Raw genomic sequence first — 24,441 nt, 5'->3', positions numbered from 1 at the left:
AGGATGAACCATTTGGGGACTTTGTCCTTAGAAATGCCTGATGCTATAGAGTTGCCAGTGTCCCATGGGAAAATGTTCTAACTGAGGAGGAAATAATCTCAACTGTACTTAAGTCTTTAATAAAACTCCTACGTAGGTGACCTAATTTTCAGCGCTCATCATTTTTAATTCAAGATTTTATTTATTTATATGTCTAAATATGGATCTGAGATTCTAATGTTAATCATCCATTTAAAAAAGAAAAAAAGAAATCTTGGCTGAGGATAATGTGATTAATTCAGTCTTTCCAGTTGCTGAGAGGTAAACTAAATGCATAGCTAGAGAGGGTAATTTTGTTGATGATTTAAGAAATGCATCCTAGCAATGTAGTGTATAGTAAGCTATAAAGCTGTTGTTGTCTTCATATAAATGTGTCATAAAATCACATTTCCTAATATTAGTGGCCAAGGTGAACAGAAGATGATGCAGAGCAAGATTATTCTCATTTTCCATCTCTCAGCTCTTTAAATGTTCACATCTGCCTTGCATAACAGAATTATACAAAATCTTACCATGACTTCACCCCAAAAAAACCCCTAACAATACAAACCTTAAATAAGCTGGTATTTGATCCTCTAAAAGAAGGTGCTCTGTTACACATGAGGACTATGAGTAATATTGTTAATTAAAATTTAGGACCTGATTATTGATGTAGAAAAAGATTTTACCCAAATTATACAAATTAGTACCTCGTGCTAGCCTAGAGAGCAAACCTGTGGGCACAGACTGCCAAGTCACCTCAAGTGACATCACTTTTATCTAAAACTTGAAAATCTGAGTACAAGGTGGGAAAACACTTCCAGCAGCCAGGCTATTCCTCTCCCCACTCACCATCTGGATATTGTGAGTAAATTATTTTTATAAGCCAATGCTTCTGGAGTGTTTCTCTTGTGATATTCAGGATGAAAGGCTGGGGGAGGCATACGTGGTCCAGCTCCCCTGTCAAGTTGAATTCTTTCTTTCTTTCTCCACTCAAGGTGTGTTTGGCTCATCAGTCATTTTTTCAGTCCCAAGGCTCAAATGCATTATGTTATTTGTTTGCTGATCCTGTCAGCTTAGCACACAGAGGAGTGTGTTATAGGGGAATAGTGGGCTGGAGCTGACAAGGGACATTTCAGGAGTGAAATGTGGTAATGCAGGAGAGCAGATGTGAAGCCATCAAAGGCTGGGGTAACCAAAGGACAGTTTGCAGTGGGGAGGGGAGGATGATGAGAAGTGGTAGAAAAGCTCCTATGAATGGAAAAAAATGTGTGTGACATGTGGTGACCCTCCTCCATGCCCACATCCCAAAGCAAATCACAAAACCTCAGAAAGAAGAGAAGGTACAGGCAGGGTTTGACAGGCTTGACAGAGTAGAGTTCACTGAGAAAGATGCAGAAGAAAACTTTATCCTAATTCTCAGTGACTGGCACATATTTGGGTGTCTGGAGCCTTTTTGTGCTCCCTCTGTGTGTACCCAGAGTCTGCATTGATGCAGCATTTCCACTGATTGCTAAGGAAATTTGCTGTTTCAAACAGTCTGTAGAAAGATGATCCCACATGCAATTCCAAAGAGAAGCTTAAGTCTTTTTGCTTTCCTAAATCCTGTCGGTGCTCTGGAAGATATTGCTTACATAAATATCACAGCTAATATTGTATTTTGTTGATAAAACTATTAACTTCACTGAAAATATGCTTAGTATCTTCCCTTGTGCTCTCTGTTACAATGATTTAAAAATACCCCAAAGTTTCTAAGGCTTAACCACATGTGATACTTGTTTTAATTGGAGATCAGATTTAATAAAATCCACTATTTGTTTCATTCAGTATTTCATGCACTTCCAAATGGTATTTTCTTCAGTAGCAAGACTCACAGTAATGCACTTCTCCTCCTTTTTACCTTCTAACATATCCCAGGTTGCTCAGGTCTCATAGTGATTGTTGCTTGTAGAGTGAAGTTTTAATCCAAAGTAATTTACTGAAGCATCTAACCAAAATTCAGAAGTGAATGCTGTGCTAATTGTTCTTGTGTCTGCTCTGGTAGAAACTGAAGGAGTTGATGTTCATTTAGGCATCTGCATTTTGGTTTAAAAGGAGCTTCCTTGTGTATGGTTTTAGTTGTGGTTGGGGCAGAGCTTGCAGGTGCTGCAGGGGTGAGGTGTGTTTGCTCTGTGGCAGTGGGCTTCTGGACACTGCTTGTGGAAATGTTTGCAGCCAGCAGAAAATAGGCAGGAAGAAAAGCCTGCAATGATTCTTCATTAAACAGAACACCTACTTCAAAATAACACCCACGTATGGATTTGCACTTGTACAATTCCAGTCAGTTCATTAAAGTAAATGTGTGCAAAATCCAGAACTGGCTGTTCCAGTGTGCTGCTCTCAGGAAGAAATGCACAGGACTTGTTGAGTCTTCTGCAGTCCTGTTTTTCTCTCTCTGGCAGAATTCTGCCTGCAGTGAAAGTGCCAGAGAATAGGAACAATATGGGCTGTAAATCTGAACCACTTGGGGGGTGAGTGGAAGGAGAAGTTGAAGAAGGGACACAATATCCATTAGGCTGCAGTGAAACGTTCACTGGGTTCCTGCATTTGCTAAGTAAGGTAGATTTGTTTTCTGAAGGTTTCCAATAAAACACCAAAATTCAATTTATCTTCAGTTTTCCCAAAACACAGTCTTTACAGATACCTCTGTTGTAGTGCCTATTGCTTCAGATATAGCTACAATTTTCCAATTTTTTTTTCTTATGTTTTTTTTTTACCCCTGTTCATACAGTTTTGTTTGTGGCTACACTGCAAAAGTTCTGGTTTGATGGCTTTTTTTTGTCCCCTGCTTAAAAAAATCTGGTGCTGCTCTGATTCAGCTTGATTGAATATATTTAGACTTTCAACCCCTGTTTTTTTCATTATGATATTTATCCTTTTTATATGCCAGTGAGTGTGTCATATGTGTTAATGTCACAGATTTTTAAGAAACATGGGGGTGAAATGTTGTGTCTGCATAGTCCACGTAGGTAGTTTGTTACCAGGAATACGAGTAGTCATGTCATGCTAATAACAAATAGACCATCTGCCTCCCACAATTCCTCCAGCTACTTGATAGTTTAATAGATGACTTTGTCTTCATAGTAGATATGAGAAGCAGTGGAGAGAACTTGACAGTGTTCTGTAGATGAGTACCCAGAAAAAACCTGCTTAACTGATGAATCTGTGAATCCTGTTTTGTGTCATCTTTTCTGTCTGTGACTTCTTAACACACCACATCAAGAGCAAACTCAGACTCATATTTTCAGAAAGTGAGATAAAAAAAAACCCTAGACTGTCTAGCAACAGCCACCCCACTCTGGCCTTTGGGTTGAGCCATCATGGCACTAGAGCATCCATCTGTCCTGGCAGTTCAGGTGATTGTACATCAAATTGTGCTGAATTAGGGAACATTTTTCAACCTAGATTTCAAATCCTGAACATCTGCATATTGCTGTTCTCTTGGTCTTTCATTTGTGTTCTGTTCACTTAAAAATGGGCTTTAAATTTTTTGTCACATCATAAGAGAGGCTGAAAGTGAGTTAGACAGTGTAAGTTTTACTCCCTGAAACCAGCATCCACTGCTCTGGGGACTTTGTGGGGTTTATTTTATTTTCAGCTAGAGAAGGGCCAGAAGTCTGAGGGTAGTCTGCAATGGACAAGGAAATGTGGATAAATTTGGGGGCAGTGAGGTGCTCTTGGACATGCCAGTGTCAACAGGGAATGTTGCATACAAAATGAAATGTGCCAAAGGAAGAGGTGGAGAAGGAGCAGGTCAGGTCCCTTTCCTGTCACTTTTCTAGAAATCTCTGCACTGTGGCACCTGCATTTTGCCATGTACACCCAAGTGTTAGAAATGTGCCCCTCAGGGGTGTGTGGACTTTACTGAGACTGCTGGGAAGAGATGACGTGGGTAGATCAACCTCAGAAAGGACAGAAAAGACCTTTTTGTGTGGACCTGAAGTGGACTGTGCAGATGGTTATTTGCTGTACTGAGAGCAAACCTACTGGATTCTCATTGCAAACGGAGTGATGATTTTGGAATCTAAACCTCTGATCAGCCCCAGGCTTGACATCAGTAGAGGCTTAGAACTGACCAAGCAAATACTTTGAATTTTGCCTACTTTAAAAAGTTTATCCTTCTAGTGTCCACACTGGTGTACAGTGAAATCTGGTGTGAGGCAGACAGAACAATTCTGGAAGTCTAGCATTTAAGCTTAGTTTTCTTCCTGGGAACTTTTTCATTTGGGGTGGGGAGCAGGTGAATGTGTGTTTTAGCAGTGGATTCTCAGCACTTAGAAAGTCTGACCTGTTTTCTACAGTCCATGGAGATGTATTCAGGACCATTCCCTCCTGAAGCAAATGAGTGATGAAATGATGAGGCCCCTTTGAGGTCAGCAGAGCTGAAGGAGTCGATGAACTTACTGCAGAGGTACAGAGTTGAAATCAAAATAAAGGACAGCAGAAGGATAATAATTGAATTTTATGGAGGCAGATGATAATTGGATGCTAATCCTTCATTTTCAGTGCAAATGGCATATTCAGAATAGCCTTTTGTTGGATTTCTGCTTCGAGAGGAGTGGGGACAAGCTGGAGAGGGGCCAGAAGAGGTGAGGAAGGGCAGTTGGAGATTTCAGGAGCAGGAGCTCTTAGGAAATGAATGAAAAAACTGAGGAAATTTGATTTTAAGAGAAGATGAGGGAAGGCCATGAGAGCATTCCTTATGTATGTAAAAAAAACCAAAAAACCAAAAACTTGCAGAGAGAAAAAGATTAGTCTGTTCTCACCATGAGTGGGGGAAAGGAGAAAATGCAGCGTGTCTAAATACAGCAGGGTGGTTATTTAGGATGGACAAGAGGTTTATATCTTTGGAAAAGGGCAGGAAAACAAATGCCTGGAGTGGCAGTGGGGTGAGCTGAGCCTGCCTCAAACCAAATGATCTCCTGTGGCCTCTTCCCAGGCTTGTCTTTATAAGATTTTATGCTTGCTCCTTTGGAGAGAGCTTTTAGTTTATCCACAAGCAGTTGGATTTGTGGTGCAGTGTAAATAACTTCAGGACAGTGTTTTGGTTATCAGTGCTGATTTCCTCAGCTGTATATTAGAACTGAAGGGTCACTTGGAAGCTGTCAGTGTTTTCAGATAAAAACAAATGCATCTGAAACACAGTTCAGCTGGTGAGATGGAGATTATCAGAACTAAGCCATGTGATATGGCATTTGTGATAGCACTCTGCTTACATAAGCATGTGGAGATGGTATTTTACTTTCTCATTTTTTTTCCTTTTAATTTGCAGTTTTCATTTTAACCAATAAATTCTACTGAACTTTTAAATATTTTTGTAAAATATCCAAGCTTGACATATCAGCTAGAAGTCTTTGCAGTTCTATGGGAATTGCATTGGTAAATTAACATATGCTGATAAGAAAATGAGGCTGATAACAGGAAGGTTACATGGCATCATCTTGTGGTTCTCTTAGGTTTTCCTGTATATAAGGTTAACTTCTTGAAATGCGTGAAAGAAATTAAAGTTTTTTAAATTATTTTCAGATTCCAAAAACTAAACATTTATTTTGGGATTTATCTAATTGCAAGTAATCCTCAATCTTTAAATAATAGGTAGCTTTTCTAAGCAGTGCCAAGTTGTTGTGGTTTTGCTTGGTTTTTTGTTTTTTTGGTTTGGGGTTTTTTGTTTGTTTGTTTTGTGGTTTTTCTGTTGGGTTTTGTGGTTTTTTTTTTTTCTGATTAGCATGCCCTCTTTAATTCCTCATTGTCCTTTGAGAACTGGGGTATTATTTAAAAGTTAAATCATACAGTTCCAATAAAGATGTCCAATGCCATCTGAATGACACATTCAGTGTAATTACTTTGGAGTTCACGGTGTAATCTAATGATTGGCAATTGAAAGGAATAAAATACTGCCAGTTGAGCAGTATTGAGATTTTATTTTTTTTTCATCTGCAGATTTCCTGTATAAAAAGCAAGGTTTCAAGGGTAGGGTTTTTTTTTTTTTTTTTGATCAATAGGTTTTCTATATAGAAAAAGAACCATCCAGTGCTATTCACATCCACACAGAAATGGTCTCTTGCTGGAAGTAAACCTAATTGTCTCCGACAGTAAAAGGAACCACTTGGACTTGATTATGCAGCTGGTCACATTTTATTGAGACACTGACATATTCCCTGTGGTCTGGGAAGAAAAGGAGATGATATGGTCGTGAAGTTTTGCTGGGTCAGTGCTCTGCCAGTGAATGCAGGGTTATATGCAAACATTTCAAGGTGAGGGATTGTCTTTTCCCTCCTCCTTCCACTGTGGCTCGACATCGCCCCCGGCGCTGTAACCTGCTGGAAAAGGCAGGGCACAGCTGTTTGGAGCTGCTGCTTCTCTTGCATTAGGAGAAAATAGAGTAAAACTCTGCATTAAATAATTAGATCTATAAGCTTTGAATAAAATGATCTATTCCCTTTACTGTATATAAAACAGAGGCTAAGATATCCTTGTATGCTCAAAATAAAGCTTTAGGTTAAAGCATGCAGCTTATTTAAAATGTTTTAGATGGAATTGTACAAGGATGCAGTTTGTGATGTTATGCAGGCACACTATCATCTGTGCCATAGAGGAAGACCTGTCTCTTGTGGCTGAAATTTAACAACTGAGAAAGTTAATAAGAAAACTGTCGTTATGGGCATGTTACTGATTGTGAAAGAAAATGGCATAATTTTGAGAGATCATCTTTCAAACAAGAGCTCCTTTAATAATAATAAAACAGGTTTCCTGTGTAGGCATCTTCATTGTGTACAGACTTTGAAAGAACTTTTTTTACCAACAGCTCATCTGTTGAAAGCCATTTATTGTAGTAAAGAGAATAAATGTTTGAGGAGTAGATCAGTCCAGTTTGTGGTAAGTATTTGAAGTTTTGTGTTAGGGAGAAGCAAGGTCTTCTTGCTTTGCTAAAAAGAAAGTGTGTCATTCTTGTAACCAGAGGGAACAGTGGAACGTGGCAGTGACTTCTTTAGAGCTGAAGTACACAATGTAGAAGATATTTTCTTTCTTCTTTCTGTGGAATTTAGTCTTGACATCTGATGAAATAGTCTGTTTGAAGGATTGGAGGTGTCATTCTCCATGTTAAGGGTTCTGTGGTTAATTTACTATTCTTAAAGTGGATAGTGATAACCATCTGTTGTTTGGTGGTTTTTTTTAATGTTGTTGGGTTGGGTTTTTTTGTTTGTTTGTTTGTTTATTTGATAACTGAAGTCACAAGTGTAAATAGTCAATCTGGTTTTTGTTCCTGGCTCTGTCTCTGCCTACCTGTCCCCCCTTGAGTGATTTCCTTATCTCATATTGGCCCTCTAATGGCCTGAAGTATTTGGAAGATTTGGGTGCTGGCTAAATGTCACATAACTGACATCCAGATCTCTTAAAAAGCTTTGGAAAGCTCACCTATGGCCAGTTCATGACTTTGCAATGCTTAGTGTAGGGGAACAAAGAAGTGCTTGTTTTCCAATAAACTGGGGAGTCAGAGAGTGAGAGAATCAGTCATTTTTCAATGCCTTCCACCATCTGCCTTGAATGCAAGTTTGGCTTGCATCATGGTGTTGGAAAGGGAGATTTGAACTGTCCCCATGAGTTTTATTTAAAAGGTATAAAAGACATTTGACTGATGTGATGGGTAGGAGCAATAAACTTGGTAGTCCTGTAGTGAAAAAGCATAAATGTACAAAATAGCTAAGCTTGGGAGCCAGCAGGGGCTGAGATCTGAGAGTGTTCTTCAATCCCATGGCAAAGAACTTCTCAGGAAAATGAGGGGTTTGCCCTGGAGCAGTTCTGCATGAATTTATACTATGATAGGAGAAGGTACATATGGTCAGGTACCCCTGTGAAAGTCAAATACCCAGGTGGGCTTAAACACAGTGCAAAAATGCTAGAAAGTTTTGTTTAAAAGTATTTCTCTGTTCTCTCATAGTATGACTTTCTAAAGAGAGAGCTTATGACCCTTTTATTGGAAATACCTGAAAGCCTCAGTACATGTAATGTTTTTAAAAAAAAAAAAAAATTACAAAGTGTTTTTTTGCTAGAGAACTGCACAACCAAATCTAGAGCTGGCATTCTGTTTTCTGACATTCCTTATATTTTATGATTTCATGAATTGAATTTATTCTGTGTCTGTGAGAATAAAAGCTGCCATAAATCACAGTCCTTTTTGCTAAAAGCCTGAATTGTACTTCTTTATGTTAAAGCATGTTAAAATGCATATTGTAAAATATGTAAAATTGTGGTGCAGCTCTGTAAATATTCCCTTAGATAGCAAAAGCAGTTAGTTGTTACCCAAGAATGAGCAGGGGTTAATTGTTACTATTATTATTGTTAGAAATATGCCCAGAATATCCAGAATGTATGAAGGCTGATGGTAGATGTGACAGAGGACATTTCATAGATCAGCTTTGTGCAGCAGGTGTTGATGACCTTGCAATGTAACCTGAAGAACCTGAGGTGCTTCAGGATCCTGCTTGCACCTTTTTGCACTGTGAGTGTGTTTCTCTCACTTCCTGATAAATATTTGTTCTCTCTTGGACCTGAATTTATTTATTTTTATATTTTGGGAGCAGCAAATTTGTGGCCATCAGTTCAGACCATGAGAAATCCAACCAGGCAGGTTGGAGACCAGCCCAGTGGAGTGCCCTAATTAACAGGAACATGTAATTAAAATTGAAGCAGATGTGGCTTGGGCAGGTGGTATTTCCTGAGCATTTTGTGTGTGTGCACACTGTGTGTGATGGACACAAATAACTCCTCTTTCTGCAAGTGTGGGAAATGCTGGTGGTGCATCTGCTGAGCAGTTGGTGTGTGTACGTACCACAGCTCAGCTCTTAATGGAGTGAAACGAGCTCTGAAATCCTCAACGTATGAAAACATCTTAAAAACTCAGCCTGGACAAAGTTTGAACTTTAAAAAAAAAAAAAAAAAGATATTTGCATGAGAGGCTATAAATGTAATAACCCCATGTGATGCATTTCCTGCATTCTTTTGTGATTATCTGCTACTAGTTACTGTCGGGAGCATCGTGTTAGACAAGGGAACACTTTGATCTGATGCAGCTTTACAAAATATGAGCAGTCATTGCAACTCACAGCATCTGAGAGCAGCTACTCAGCTGAAAAATTGATCTGTAAAAATTCCAAAATGGCATTTGTTGTTAGCTCTTATCTAAAAAGTTGCTTTATGAACAGTTTTGGTGAACTGGAAGAAAACAGTGGAAATTTACAGTAAAAATGTGGAATAAGGCTCTTAAACATCTAATTCTGAAAACTGGAATTCAGATTATTTTTTTTTAGTAGGCCAGGAAGTGTAGGCAGTTCTCCATGCTCAGTACAGGTGGTAAATCCAAAAAGAAGAAAACTAACCAAAGCAACCACACTTGAAGTTTTACATATTTGTGGGAAATTTTTGTCCCTGTAGATCTTTTAGATTGAATCTGTAGAATCCTTCTGCAATTCCAACTTTTTTTCTTGGGGTTTTATAGCAATTTAATAGGATTATCTGAGAGGTAATTGTGTTATACTGTTAAATAATTCCATCTCTTGGATGTTAGAGTGACCTGTTGTAATTTTTCAGTATCTGTTGAGTGGTGTTTCAGTGTCCCAGCTGGCTTATTTGCAATACCTTGTTCACTCCTTTGGCAAGCTGTGTCAAAAAGAGCTGTTGTAGCAAATGACTTTCCATTAAGGCACGGCAGGTCTGTGTTCCCCGTGGTTACCAAATTGAAAATGAAATTTGTATATTTTGTGTGTGTGTTCATTTATCTTTTATAATTCTCCGGTGAAGAATAGTCTTTTGATGCTGCAGAGGCTGCAGAACCCCTGGCATTAGTACAGATGTATCTTTAACATATTTAAAATTATTCTTCTAGGTTAAGGACTTTGAATCTTCAGCAGTGGTGATCTTTTCATCACATCAAAGTGGGAAATCTCTACCTTATTCTAGTGAAGTAGGGTGGACTTTCTGGGTTTTAAATGCAAGTTTGCCTGTTTTTTCTGAGTTCAGGAACTGAGCCTTTTGAGATGGAGGAGAATGCTCAAGAACTGCGTTTATGTCCTGTTCTGATGTACATTAGTTCCATCCTGATCTGTATTAGAAAGTAAAAGATCAGGAATTTATGAAAATCTCTGAGAGCATCCTATAAATGCACAGGAATGTCCAGACTGGCATTGTCACATTTATCAGTGTTGGTTCTGACTAGAGACCAGATCTTCAGTCTATGTTGGCTCCACTTCACTGGATTATGTAAATGTACAGCAACAGAGATGTGCCCATAAACTTTGTTGTTATTCCCATTGAATATTCCTTGAAAAAATGCCTGAATAGAGTATCTTTTTAATATGACCAAAGGGAGTCAAAACATTTGGCCGAAGTTATCGGAGGCAGTGCTGTAAATGGAAATTGGCAATTGCACTGGTATTGGTTCCTTCTGAGCATGCAGCTGCTTGGGGAGCTGAGAGCATCCTCACCCTGAGGGGTTGTTCCTCCCCACTGCTGAAATCCACTGCTGGGGGTCCCTGAGTTCTAGGAAGTAAATAATTTGAGCATTTGTAAAGGACTGTGAAGTGCATGTGAAGTGTTGGTATTCTTCCAGGCTGAACTGCCAACCTTGACAATTTTGTGAATTTGACTGGGTTTAGGAAATACTTGTTTTGCTTATTTTACTTGGTATGCAATTAATATGTGAAAAACATAATGAGTTCAGTTACCTCTGACCAATTTAAGTTCATGCAGTCAGCATCAAAGGCAAATGCAAGTCAGCTATTTTAATAAGTCTGGGAAGAAAAAATCTTTCTGGTGTGGTTCATAAGATTTATCAAAGTAGTCTAATATGTGCTGATTTATTGTAAAATAATGTATGCTCATAATTTGCAATTTGATTTTAACATGGTATAAAGACATTATGGAGTAAATAGTGAGTGAGATCATTTCTGTAACTTAATCAGATATGTTGTCACAAAAGTTTCAAAGACATGTTGATTTAATTATGGAATGGAAAGTTACTTCTATTAGTAAGGGAGCAATTTGCTTATTGTATTTTCCTCTTTCAGTGCCTAATTCCTTTTATTGTGACTGAATTCTTCTGGTTACAATGTGCCATAACCCTATTGGCCTGGGATAAGTTTCTTTAATTATTTTTTCTATTAATGTCTCTATCACCTGAGGGAAATGCAGATATTCCATTAATGATTAATGTTAATCAAACAACTTTCTGTATTTCTGCGCTGCCCAAGTTTATGTCATTACATTAGCAGACACAGGAGATGAAATTGGAAACTTGTAATATACTGCAGATTGGATTAAGTCATCTATGTGGTGTAGACTGCTTGAAGACTTATTTTAGATAATTTAAAAACATTAAATCTGCAAGACAGTTATTGTTCCTGACAGGATCCCTGAAGTCCCAACATAAGGCCAGTGTTGTTGTAAAGATTTTGAACTTTGTGTGGGAACAGTCTTGCTGGAGCAAGGCAGCCTGGGATACAACATACTGGTTTGATAAAATATATTTTATAAAAAACAAATTTATAAAAAAAAGATGTCTGTTTAATAAAAACCTTTTGCATGTTGGAATAATCATTCTGCCCATGTAATATGATGATGGGCATTAGGCACTTCGATGGAGTATGTAATTTTTGAGCCATTTTTAGGTGTAATAGGTGTTGTAATTCTACTTTCTGCCCTTTTAAGGCCTTGATGTTGTTTAGGCAGTAAATGTTCATTTTTCAAATGTTCATTTATCAAATGTTCAACCACAAGAAGGGAGCCCTTGTGCTTGACTTGCATCATAAACTTTGCTTGCTGGGGCTCTCCTGGAGGCAGTGCAAACCCCTCTGGAAGTAGTGCCAGTACCTTTAGCCAGGAGCTTCCCACCTGCAACACTGCAGCTGGTTTTGGATATTGCAGGGGCACCTGGAAAGCACCTGGTGGGATTCTCAGATACCTATTGCTTGCTAAATATACTATACATTATTCAAGTGTTTATTTTTGATGTGTGCAAGACAGCCAGGGTGTTTTTTGAAGTTCTAAAGCAGTTAGGCTTAGTGGCCTTTTTGTGAAGAGAAGATTGTGGCCAAGACTTTCAGGCAGTGTCGGTATCTCTGTGCTTGGAAATCATACATCTGTGATAATTAATCTTATTTTCAGTCCTGAGAGCTTCATAGAGACACACAAAAAACCAACAAAAAAACCCAGCTTCACAGAATTCAGCAAATATTCCATAAGCCTTTTGTGCTGCACGTGGGTAGTGCTTTTTATTTGAGTAATAAATTGTATTTCTGTCCTTCTTTGCTTACATGACTGCTTGTCTGCATAAGTAGGGGAAACCTTCAGTTGCTCCTTCAGCAAGGCTATCCTCTGAAGTTACCATGGCAGTAGGTTCAGCATCTGGAATCCTTTGGCATGTGCTGGGGAGGAGGGTGATCCTTTAGTGCCTTCATCCTGTGGCCACTGTGCCAGCCAGTATTGAAAGTGATGCCAGCCCAGACCAACCTGAGTTCTCACTGACCCATCAGTGAATACTGCCAAAAGAATTCCCATGTTTGCCTCTTATCTTGGCCAAGCTGGTTGCTCAGCTAATCCTTCAGTGCAGGTAGGAAATGTGAAGAACCTGCTGACAGTGAGCACATCATCTGGGGGAACAGTTCCATTCTGCTTAGTAAATTTGCTTTCCTTGATGAATTTAAGCCAAACATGTAATTATAACTATTAGAACTAATTTTCAGCATCATGCCTTCCCTGACATCCTTGAGATGTTCGTTCAGATTGGCTTCTTCATGTTTAAAGATCAGTTAAATTTATGTTCTTTTAGAAATTTGATAAGCAAATGATGTGTGAATTTTTAAACTGTTACTGTGATAATTTCTGTAGGATTCTTTATTTAATTTGGGTATGTTTCCTATACATACAGTTTTTTCTTATTTTTATTTCCCAAAAAGCAGTTGCCTTTGTCTCTTCTTGGTAAGAAAATACTTGAAAAAAAAGAAAGTTGTATGTTTTTTTTGCACGTTTGATGATAGATTTTTAATAAAGCCATGTCTGATGCATACTGAGGTACAAGAGTCCTGATGGGAAATAAACTAAACCCATGTCTACTTGTGTGGGTTTTTTTTCAGAGATTTGTTAGAGTTCCCCAGAGGAGATGATGATGCAGACCTTGCAGTGAAAATCCTGGGTCAGTGGCGTTCCCAAGGCCTGGAAGATGTCCGGCTGGTGAATTACTCCGTTCTGCTTGACCTGCCAGGCCCTGCTTCAAACACAGTAACTCTGCAAAACAGCGGGGAATGCTTTTATCCAAGTGGACAGCAGTGCAGCACAGACCCCAGAACACTTCACAGCCAAGACCTGCTGTACTCATACGCAGCTTATTCTGCCAAAGGAACTCTTGAGGTAACGTGGCCATTTGTCTCTGACACTTGTGGTGAAATAGAGTCAGGAAAGGACAGCTTTTACTGAGCCTAACTGGAAAATTACACATAGAATCACAGGATTATTTAGGTAGGAAAAAACCTCTAAGATCATCAAATCCAATTGAAAATATGCTGAAATGCCCAGCCTTAAAATAAGCATATTTATGTGAATTATGATGTGGCCAATCATACTTATCTTAATTAACCTTAGAACCTTATATATATGAATACTTCATGGCAAATAGATATAGATATACACTCATATATCTATGTGAATCTAATTACATAATGTCTATAATCTTTTGTTAAGTATCTGTTTATGAATTGGCATATTTTGCTTGTGTGTAAAAATCTGGAAGCTGTGTCTAGAGTTTCACTTCATCCTTGCTGATGTATGAGTGCTGCTGGTTTGAGGGATGCTTGTAGGAAGGATGAGGCTGGTGGGAGTGCTGGGCTAATACCTGAAGCCTCTGAATTATGGTTGTGGATCTCACATAGTTTCTTCTGTGACAATTCAGTTGACACATCTGCTCTGTTTCCTCTTGAAAATACCGATTTGTAGTTTTATCTTACTGCAGTTACTCTAGGAAGTTTTGTCAGCAAAAAGATTCTACCTATTTGGATTTGTTACTTGCCAAGAGAAATAAGATCTTGGATTATCTTGTTTTTTCCTGGGTACTGTCTTCACTGTCTGTTTTCCTTGAGCTTCTGACTAAATATTTTGAGAGTGCACAAAGAGGCCATCATTTCTGTTTACCCTCCTAGCTGAGATAGTGTAAATCTTAAAAAGTATTTATGAAATATAAAAATGGCAATTTCACTGCTAATTGCATTATTGTCATCTTCCTCCTTTCAAAAATATCTTATTATTGCACTGATGCTGTTTTCTGTCTTATTTAAAAGACATGTTTGTTCATGGCTTAGAGCACTTAACAGACTATAAAGGAACAGATTGTGAACATCTTAATATTTAAACATACCTACTCTCCATGCTGAGTCTTGTCAGCCTCATTCTGGGGCTCTGTCCATTTCAAATTTGTTGCTGAGAAGCAAAATGAAGTAGGCAAGAAGAGGTCCTAACTTGCATGATACATGCTTTAACTTTTCCATGTAATAATGAATGTGGTTGCCTTCTCATATCACTTAAAAACTCCATATTTAATATTATTTTCTCATTGTAACTTAGTAAGAGTACCTGTAATCAGAGAGAGGAATAGTTGTGACCTTTGAGGTTTTATTTCATGAATGTCAATGTGGTGCTAACAAATTCATCAGATTGAAGGAAATCCAATGTTCCGGGAAAAACCACTGCTGTTATTCCCAGCAGCACAGGTTCCACTCTCCATTATGTTCCAGGGCAGTTTTCTCTTATGAGTTCAGCAGAAATGAGGACTACACACACCATCCTCATCAAAAGGGCTGGACCTTGGCTTTGGCAAAACTCCAGCTTTGCACTGGAGCCAAAGAATGACTCTCTGCATGATTTTACAGTCAGTTCTTTGAGATACCTCAGCACCCTTATGAAACTTGAGATGTGCTCTTCTCTTCTTCAAAATTTACCTGAAATGTCCTTAGATCTAGATTTCTTCCCTAAAAGGGAAATTTTCCTATTTGTTTAGGCTACAGGTAAGTTAGTGCTGATCTAACCTTCCTGACTTTCAATCCTACACACTAATCTCTACTATTTAAACTAATGGAAGTAGAAGAACTTTAAATGAGAAGTAGCAGGTGGTGGCTATTGCTGGGCTCAGCCATCAGAAAGTGACTTGATTGCTTGCAGTGGAACTACAAGTCGCGTATTTTGGATATCCTGCAGTGGTTTGTGATTGCAAAATCATGAGGGTTTTCCTGTGAACAGGTATTTTTATAACAGCTACTCATAACCTGAATAATTTTCTTTCAAATGTGGCACATCCTTAGCAGAAAATTCCTATTATGTGTCACTTAATCAGGCTGAATTGCTAATACTGCCTCGATGCTGCTGCTTCATTGTATCTCATTTGTCTGTTTGGTTTGCTAGAAGTTGAAGCAAATAAAACCATTAAGCTATTGCAGTCTGGCTACCAGCAGAGCTACAGCTCCACTTTGATGCTGACAAGGTTATTTGTAGAACAGCAAGACTCATTTTCTTTGACCACCTGTCATGTCCATTCATCATACGGCCATTGTATATGAGCCATCCAATTTGTGCTTTCTGGTAACAGTCTAAACAGCATTTGTGAGTAAAAATGTGAGCATTTGTGATCCGAAATCTACTTCAAAAACCTACTTAGTGCCATTGTGATGGATGGTGCACTTTACTAGTTCTCTATATTTCATCGGGCTGTGAAAAGGTGACAGTGTTTACCCATCATGGTGACAGGCAGGGCAGCTTACAGTTCTGGAGAGGGCTGTCGAGTCAGTTTTGAAATAGATATTGCAGCAGTTATGTAAATAATATATTGTAGGCTAGGTCAGCCTAAGGAAAGAATGACATACCTGAAATATATTTTTATTAAAACTTAAATATCAGCCACCTTTTATAGAGCTTAAACCTTTTGTCTGCTTGATAAAAACAGGAAAGCTGCTCTGGCCAGCAGAGTGCACATATAAATGGAAATTACATTGCTTCAAATTTATGCATTAAAGCAAAATGCATTGTCAGACGGTATCCAGCCGGTCTCCAAGTGAGGGTGGTGTGGTGAATCCGAATGTGCTGCTCCTGCCTCCTGCAGCTTTGGGATCCAGGACCTGGGGGGGTGCTCTGTCCCTGGGGAGTGGAGGGGGCTGAGATAACATCACCAGGAGCTGATGAGAGAGGGCTGTGAACCCCCAAAATCTGGTGTCCCCCTTCAGTTCCACTCTGTTAAATGGTGTCCCGCGTGTGACAGGGGTGTGGTGATCCCTGAGTACACCAAAGGAGAAGCAGGGGTATACTTGGGGCACTGGAATGTTGCTTTCAGTCAGTTCTGCTGAGTGCAGCAGCTTCTGGAACAAACACATGTGGGCACACAGTGTTTGTCTGCTCTCTCCACTGTTTCTTTAGCAACTGGAAATAGTCCTAGCAGATGTAATGGTCAGTGCGTGGGAATAACGTTCAAGGACAGCCTAATTAAAGCAAAATGTAAATGGTATTTGCTTTGTATTCATGCATTTTCTGAAGTTATGTTTGTGTGACCTGAAGTTTTCCTCACTTTCCTTTCACCTTCAGTTTATTCACTCTTTACTTTATGGAAGTGTTAAGAACTTTTGGCAATCCTAAGTCTGCTTTCATGCTTTGAACTGAGGTACTTGGTGTCCTCAGCATTGTCTCATGATTCACTACTCTGCCTCTTTTGGAATAATGCACCAAATCCCTGTTGGTTCCTTTGCTTCCCATCTCTTCTGGTTTGGGGTTTGCTTCTACCCTCATGGATGTTCTCAGCAAGCCCAGCAAAACATCCTGTTTCATTCCTGGACCTTTCAGATACCGAAAGGGCTGTTCAGGAGCCAGGAGAGGATGCAAGAGTAGAGGTACTGGCATGCTCTTGAAATGGAGATGCACATGCAGACAGGGATTATTTGAGGGGTTATGGACAGAAACGAACTGCCTCATCTCTGAGGCAGTTCTCCCAACACCTGACTATGTCTGTTTTGTGTTTTGGCCACTGCTCTGTCCCTGTCCCCTGACTGCTTTGACTCCTCTGTTGTGTCTCCTCACTTCCCTGCCATCATCCACATTCCCAGTTCCTACTGATTTCTCTGTGGCAGCATCTGCTGATCTGAGGCATTTATGCCCAATCAGCCAGGGGTATCTTTGATGAGTTTTGGAGGGGCTGCAGGGAGCAGACAAGTGGGAATGCTGCCTGCCTGCCTCTACCCACACCATGCAGAAGAGATTCTCTGCATCTGCTGGTCACGTCTCAGTCTGCTCCGGTTCGTTTGTTTTGGTGACATTTTCTCAGCTAAATGAGAACCCACCGCAGAGATTAATGCAACCTGAAGCAATCTGGGATGTACAAGCCCATCTGTTAAGCTCACTCAGTCATCTTCCCATCATTCTTCAATCTTGGCAAGAGGGGAATAAGGGTAGCAGGACTCAGATTTGGCTGTTAGATCCTCTTTCACAAGGAAGGGAGTTTGCCCACTTCTTATCCACTATCCCATTTTCTATGGCTGTCTTTAGATGCCTCCTTTCCCCATTCATCCTCTTTTTTCCCAGGTTCTTTGCAGGAAGATGGGAGTCTTCCTCTCCTCTACTGCCTGTTCCTCTAACCTTTCCCACTCCTGCCAGGAGTGTGTCCTGAAGTCCCCACTTGTGTGTCCTGCAGTCCCCTCCCCTCCCCGCTCAGGTTTACACCCCAGTACTGGCAGCTCTCTTTATTTCCAGCTCTGCACCAAAAGGTCTGGAGTTCCTCTGGAGGGGACAGTGCATCAGGAAGTCCTTGACCCCAAAGCTTGCTTTCATTTGATTCGGTTTCATTGTGCTGGAAATGTGATTAGTGCACCCTTATTATCTTTTCTCTTCCCTCCAGCTAATCAGTGGTAATTTCCTTAACAATATTTCAGAATTAAGATTGGTGTCAGCGGGTTGGTTTTAGAAAATTTTAAAATCTTCACAGGTTATTTTTGTCCCCAGGCAGAATTTCTAAATGAGCCTTCTGCAGCATGCTCACTAGCACATCTTGAATTCCAAAGGCAGAGAGTGCATTTAATTTAGATTAAATAATCACAGCATCTCTTCCTAAGTCTTTCAGTCATTTTTGATGGCACATTGGTGCAAAATACCAAGCTAGAGGGACTCTTTATACATGTGTGCATTTAATTCTTTTAGGCATGCCAAATTTAGTTCATTATTATCTTTATGTTATTAACATTTTTAAAGATTTCTTCTCTGAAGAGACATGCACTAGCTAAAATGAATCCCTAGCAACTGAAATCAGTTTTGCAGATGGTTAGGGCTATAGGTTGAATAACACATAGACACAAATGAGAAGAATCATGTGATTTTTTTTGGTAACATTTAGAAGTTTTAGTGCAGCTTTATTTATCTTTTATTTATAGAAGAGTTTCTCCGAAACCTCTTCCACAAATAATCGTAATTTAGACCCCTGCTCTGCATACCAAGTAGGCACAGCAATTTTCCAAGACAATCTCACTAAGAATATGGATTTTAGAATAGACTTGACCTTTAAGCAGAAAACAACATTCAACATTAACTACAGCATAGCTGCCACTCCATTATAATTACATATAGAAAGCTGTGAAATGCAATGTGAAGGTTATATAATTTAAAATTGCAGGCGAGGGCTCCAAAAGTGATCATTGAAGAGATGTCCTGCAGAACATCCTGTCAGTTTTCTGGCATATATCACATAACCATTAATAAATAAAGTTGTACAGTTCCCTAAAAATAATAGTAGTTCATCGTGCTCAAAGCCCATATTAATATTGCTGGGAGATTTTTGTGTCATTGAAGGCAGGGTTTCAAAGATGTAAATGCTGCTGCTGCAGAGCCTTTTACTGTTTTATAATTGCAAGTCAATGCTGTCCTGATGTTTTACTAATAAAATGGTACTAATGGCATTTTAGTAATCATACCATTAATAATAAATGAGATTTTTAAATGATAAAAATGCAAAAGGTGAGGCATCTTGGTATCTCGAGACATAACAGATCACTGAGCACTTCCATGCCACTGCACAGAATCAGCTGAAGGCATTTCTTAGTAAAGCCTCTGTGCAGTATTAGAGAGGGAGCAATGTTGAACCATTACAATTATTTATATTCCAACTACATGGTAAAAACTAATGGGTGCAAAGCCTGAGGGCTTGGGAAGAGTATTTGGTGCCTGTTTTAGGTTTTAGTGCAAGAAGAATTCCTGTTGAAATAAATGAGAATTACATCATTTCTAAGCAGAGTTAATTTTGTCTGTTAGTGTGAGAGAACAGCAGTGAAATTTGTGCAATTGCATGGGTCTCCAAGGAGGATTTTTCTCTTTAGTCTTTATGGTATAACCAGAGCCACTGAGTTGCCATCACCTCTGCAGTTCAGTGGATTCCTGGGTTGGTGCCCACCCAGTCAGGCTTCTTTCCACCCTCTCTTTATTAATTGTGTTTGGTTCAAACCTCAATACAAATTATACAAATGTACTCAGGTCAAGTGGAAACCTTTCTGCCAAATCCCAAGTCATGTTTTTCTTACGTAGTGCCATCTCTTCTCTTTGTAACTTCTTCTTGGTAAGTGTGAACCTCCCAAAAACATACCTGTGCTTTCTTCTCTGTTTAAGTTTGTAAAGGCAAAATTCTACTCAGAGGAGGAATTTTCAAGTAAAAAGCTTCTTGTGCTTTGAGCTCTTGGGATTGGGTTTTAGGGATCTTTTTCCTTTATGTTTCTCCAATATTCAAGATGTTTAAAACTGCCTCAAAGGAATACTGCTTATGCTGAAAAAATCAAAAATTTCCTTCAACGGAGGGAAATTAGGTAAATATCAGCTTTTAAAAAATTGCTACTATGAGAAAAACATCATAAGAAACAACGATAACTGATATAAGAACAAGAACAAAATATTTTTGTATTTATATAATACTCAATCCTTTTCCCTAAAACTACTTACATAACTTTATTGTTTAAAAAAATGTAGTTTCATGCATGAACAATAAAGAACTGCTTAAAATGCTGCTCAGTTCTCTGGTAGTTATGAGTGACTGTAAAATACAATATTGATTAAACTATTGCTGCGTCTCATTTTTTTAAGTTAGTTTTTCAGGAAAAGAAGCAAGTCCTAAAATCTCTTCAGGAACATTAGCAATAGAAAAGCATCTGTAGTTGAAGGCAGATTCCATTTTACTGAGCCTAAACATTGTGTGTCTGGGAGCATGGGCACAGGACTCTGACCCTGGCAGTGTCTGCCATTAGGCACCCATGACAATATGGGTTACAATTGCTGTAATAAAATTGTTTTTTAAAAGGCAAAAAATCACTCTTCCTCCATACTTAACTTGATTATTTTTTAAGTTGGAGGGGAAAAAAAAAATCTAAATGTGGTGGTGCCTTGTGAATTAGAGCTGGCGGCTGAAAATAATCAGCAGCATTTATTTTCATTTTCAATGCAGTGTGATAAATCTTACCAGTGGAAGCCTCAGCAGTGTTTTATCTTAGGAGCTCTCTCTACCTCCAGAATTACTACTACAGTCAGCATTGGACAACATTTTTTCAAAATCTTAAAACTTTCTTCTATTGTAGTAATATGAGTTCATTGGATGCTTTTCTGGGGGAGCCTCTATCTCATTTTTTTAAAATATTTTGAAATGAAAGTAGCACTGAAAATCCAAAACAGGTCTGAAGATTTCTTATCTCTGTGGTAGGATGTGGTGATATAAAGTCCAGATATCTTCTAAGATCAGCACATGAAAGAGTGAAAATAAGTTCTCACTTAAAAAAAACAAAAATAAGGATCCTTGAGAGGTTTTAAATGTAACCTAAACTAAGGATAAAGCCATCATAAGAATAATTTGGAGAGAACTGCAGCGTGCCTGACTTCTTTGTTAAAAAACTTTGGTATTAAAGAGCAAAGGATGTACCTCTCTGGAGAGTGCTTTGAGGAATGCTCTAAATCTGGACACAGCCTTGGTAGAAAAGACCAAAAAAAGAAAATCCTTTGAAGCAAATAACTTTTGAAACCTTTCAGAGCAGGATGGAGGGAAAAAAAAAAAAGGTGCTGCTGTGATGCAGCTGGTTGAAATATCTATATACGAACTGAATTCTTAAAAATGTGTAGAAGAATAAAAGGCTGGGAAAAAAAAAAAAAAAAAAGACCCAGGCAGTAGCCATTGGCCAAGTGTAGGTTTGGTTTCCAGGTGCTGTTGGCAGAAGTGCATTGATTGTGTATGGAAACTGTCAAAATGCCAGAGCCTCTTCACTGGCTGGACTAAAATGTCCTAAGAAAAAGCTTTTGTTCAGAAATTCCCTTTTAAATCTGTTTGGAAATACAGCATTTAAGCCTCCACCTACCAACTGCAATCCCAGGAGAGAAGTCTCTCTTTTAAAATAAATAAATAAAAAATACTGCAAAGTAAATAAAGCTGAAAATACATTGGTCTTCTCTCTTAGACATCCTTAGGTTTTTATTCTGTCTGATGTGCTGTCTCTCCCACTAAATATAAATAAATCTCATGTCTAACCTCATGAAATGAATATTAGTTACAGTGTTTATCTCATTAATTTAGAGGGCTTTAATGTGAACTAATTCTGAGCTCTCTCAGTTTTATTCTCACAATTATTTCTGGTGTTCCTGAGCTCTGCAGTTCAAAGGGAAGGTGCCTCATCAATCACCAGGTTGTGACTGGCCCAAGAGCAGGTGTGCGTGAGAAGGAAGGTGCTTCAAGGAATTTATCTTCCTTCCCCTGAATTATGTGACCATATAGAGTTAGTCCTGTCTGCTGCAGGATTCACTGCCTCACTCTGGTGCCTTGAAGGGGCAGAAGGGTGAATAAGGATGGAAGAGGTCTGGCACTGGCTACAACTAAGGGAGAGCAAAGCTGCTAAATATGCAAGAAAGCTCCTGCTGCCTTCTCATTCAGGAGGGATGTATCTCCTGCTGCAGGTCAGTGCTTGCCAGGCACAATCTTGACCTGGGGGATATTTTAGGGAATTAATTAGTAGGAAAATTCTGGAAATTTTACATTTCTGGAAAAAGAATTAATGCATCAGTTTCCTAACAAAACATTCTATTCAAGAAAATTTTGTCGTGTTTTTTGTCCCTGTTGCCCTTTTACCACTAAATCTCGTATGTCTCGAGGCTAAAGTAGAACATTACAATCATGTAAAGTCACAAACTAAAATCTAGGATGAGAAATTGTATCAGTATGGGCAGTGTTAGGCTCAGGATGTTGAGGATAATATCAACTCTGAATCGAGATGTTTCCCCGATAATCTTACTGCTGCTGTAGGGTTGCTCTGTCTGAAGTAAACTTCCACAACTGCTCTATTTTCTCTGCAGACTCTGTAGATAAATTGTTGACAATGTTCATGGAGTAGATACCAAAAATGTAGAGGCAATTGAAGAAAGATGGAGGGAACCCCCTCAGCAGAAGTTAAAAGTAGTGGACATTGCTAACGGTGACTGTTGTGTGTTCTTTGTCTGGTGTATTGAATTGAGTCTCTTGTGTTTATTAAAGTCAAGGAAAGGCACCAGTGACTGCAGGAAGATGGATCATTAGGGAAATCTGTGCTGGAGTCAGAGTTGTGAGAGCACATACTGAGCTCCCTGTTTCTTGTTTCTTTTTGTTGATTGTTCAGGATCCGGGGCAGGAAGGATCAGAAGAGGTGAAGAGAGGGAATTGGGCACAGATTTCTGTGGTAACTGAGAGTTCTCTAACAATGTCCCTGACTGCTTTTACTGGGAATTAAACCATCAAATGGTGTTGCTACAATAATACTGAGTGCTTCTGTACTGCAGTGAGAGAGGCTGACCTGGATTCCAGGCTGTGTGGAAGATGAGGGAAGCTCTATCCAGCTCCAGAACTCTGGATGGGCTGCACTGCTGGCAAAGCTTTTGCTTTAAGCAATAAAATTGATTCTATGATGTCAGGGCAGGTTGGTCTTTCCTCCCATCAAGCTGTCCAGATTACAGAGTCTCTTCAGACTTTCCCATATGTTTTAGATGATGTAAAAATTTTTCCTGCTTTTCTTTTGAGGTGCCACTGTACAAGATGAGTGGTTTACTGGGAACCCCTCTAAAAAGAATCGGGTTCTGTCCTTTGCATGGGATTTCCTCTTTTTCTCCAGGCTTTTCCATCCTTGCTGTGAGAGCACATGAACCAAGTTCTCAAATCTCTATGGGGTTTCTTCCCACACTTAAAAGAGATGAATGCTCAAAATACCTGTGTGAAATTTGACACAGTTGAGGAGAACCTTCACCCTAATCTTTGGAAACACATGGGATAAAGGTGAACTACTGATTTTGCTATAAGCAAAATTTTAAAAAGGAAGGTCTCTGAAAGAAAAGCCAAATGGTGCTGCCATGTAAAACCTTTCCATTACTGGGCAATGTAGGATGCACATCAACTCCAAAATCTTGAGTGCACTTTTAAAAGCTAAATCTGAAAGCCTGAAACAGAAAAGAACTTTTTCTTCCCTGTACAATTTTCTTATCTGTGAGACATGAATGACACACTACATGATTCTTGTAAAATAAGTCTGCCTCTAAAATGTTAGGTGGTTGAAAACGAGAAAAATATTCTTGTTTAATCACAGAGGAGAGCTGTTCTCAGGAACAGCTGTATTTCTATATCTAGATGCTTGTCCTGTTCAATCATTTGGGCCACTTGAATCTGATATTACTCAGGCACATTCGCTGTTTTTATTGGAGTCCTTTTTTTGTCATCTGAATATATTTTTAGAACTTATTTTTCCCCAGTCCTTTTCCTACAGTTGTAATTTAGAGACCTATAAATCTGTGCAATGACTCAAAACAAGAGAATTCACAGGAGATGGAAAAGATGTCATTTTCCTTTTCACAACTGCATATTTGCTTCTGAAAATTGTTTGCTCAAATGTTGCTTTAACTCTCAGATTTGTGTTTGCATCATTACATGGTTGGCCATCTCCCTGATTATGTTGAAGTGGTTGATGTTTGGCCAAGAAAAGGCTGTAAGCAGTTTGTGAAAGATCATTTATTGTAATCTAGAAAATAAGAGTTCTCCCCACCATTTTTGAAAGTTCCAGTGTTCTCTTGATGAAGTGGATGGCCTCCTCTTGTACATATGAATGAATATTTCCCTCTTTGAGGTAGATGTCTGTTTTATTGTTATATATGTCTGGAATGTCCCTTTGGTCACTTTGGGTCCCCTGTCCTGGCTCTGTCACCTCTCAGGCACTCCCAGCTTATTTGGAGCAGGGAAGGCAGAAAAGGCCTTGGCTCTGTGCAAGCCCTGCACAGTAATAATAATAATAATAATAATAATAATAATAATAATAATAATAATAATAGTAATAGTAATAG

The 24,441-nt window shown here is 39.0% G+C and overlaps 1 protein-coding gene across 4 annotated transcripts in view; it reads left to right on the top strand.

Annotated features, from left to right (window-relative positions):
• Positions 1-24,441, top strand: part of NAALADL2 (N-acetylated alpha-linked acidic dipeptidase like 2) — a 381,205-nt gene that overhangs the window by 187,625 nt on the left and 169,139 nt on the right. For all 4 annotated transcript variants that reach the window (XM_059855754.1, XM_059855752.1, XM_059855751.1 and 1 more), the window contains one exon: positions 13,185-13,458. In XM_059855754.1, coding sequence (XP_059711737.1) covers positions 13,185-13,458 — 274 coding nt within the window. The remainder of the gene's footprint in view (positions 1-13,184; positions 13,459-24,441) is intronic.

The sequence above is a fragment of the Haemorhous mexicanus genome, chromosome 10 (assembly GCF_027477595.1).
Source record: "Haemorhous mexicanus isolate bHaeMex1 chromosome 10, bHaeMex1.pri, whole genome shotgun sequence".
Taxonomy (NCBI): Eukaryota; Metazoa; Chordata; class Aves; order Passeriformes; family Fringillidae; genus Haemorhous; species Haemorhous mexicanus.
Note: the sequence above shows the minus strand (reverse complement) of the source record. Positions and strands in the feature narration are given on the sequence as shown.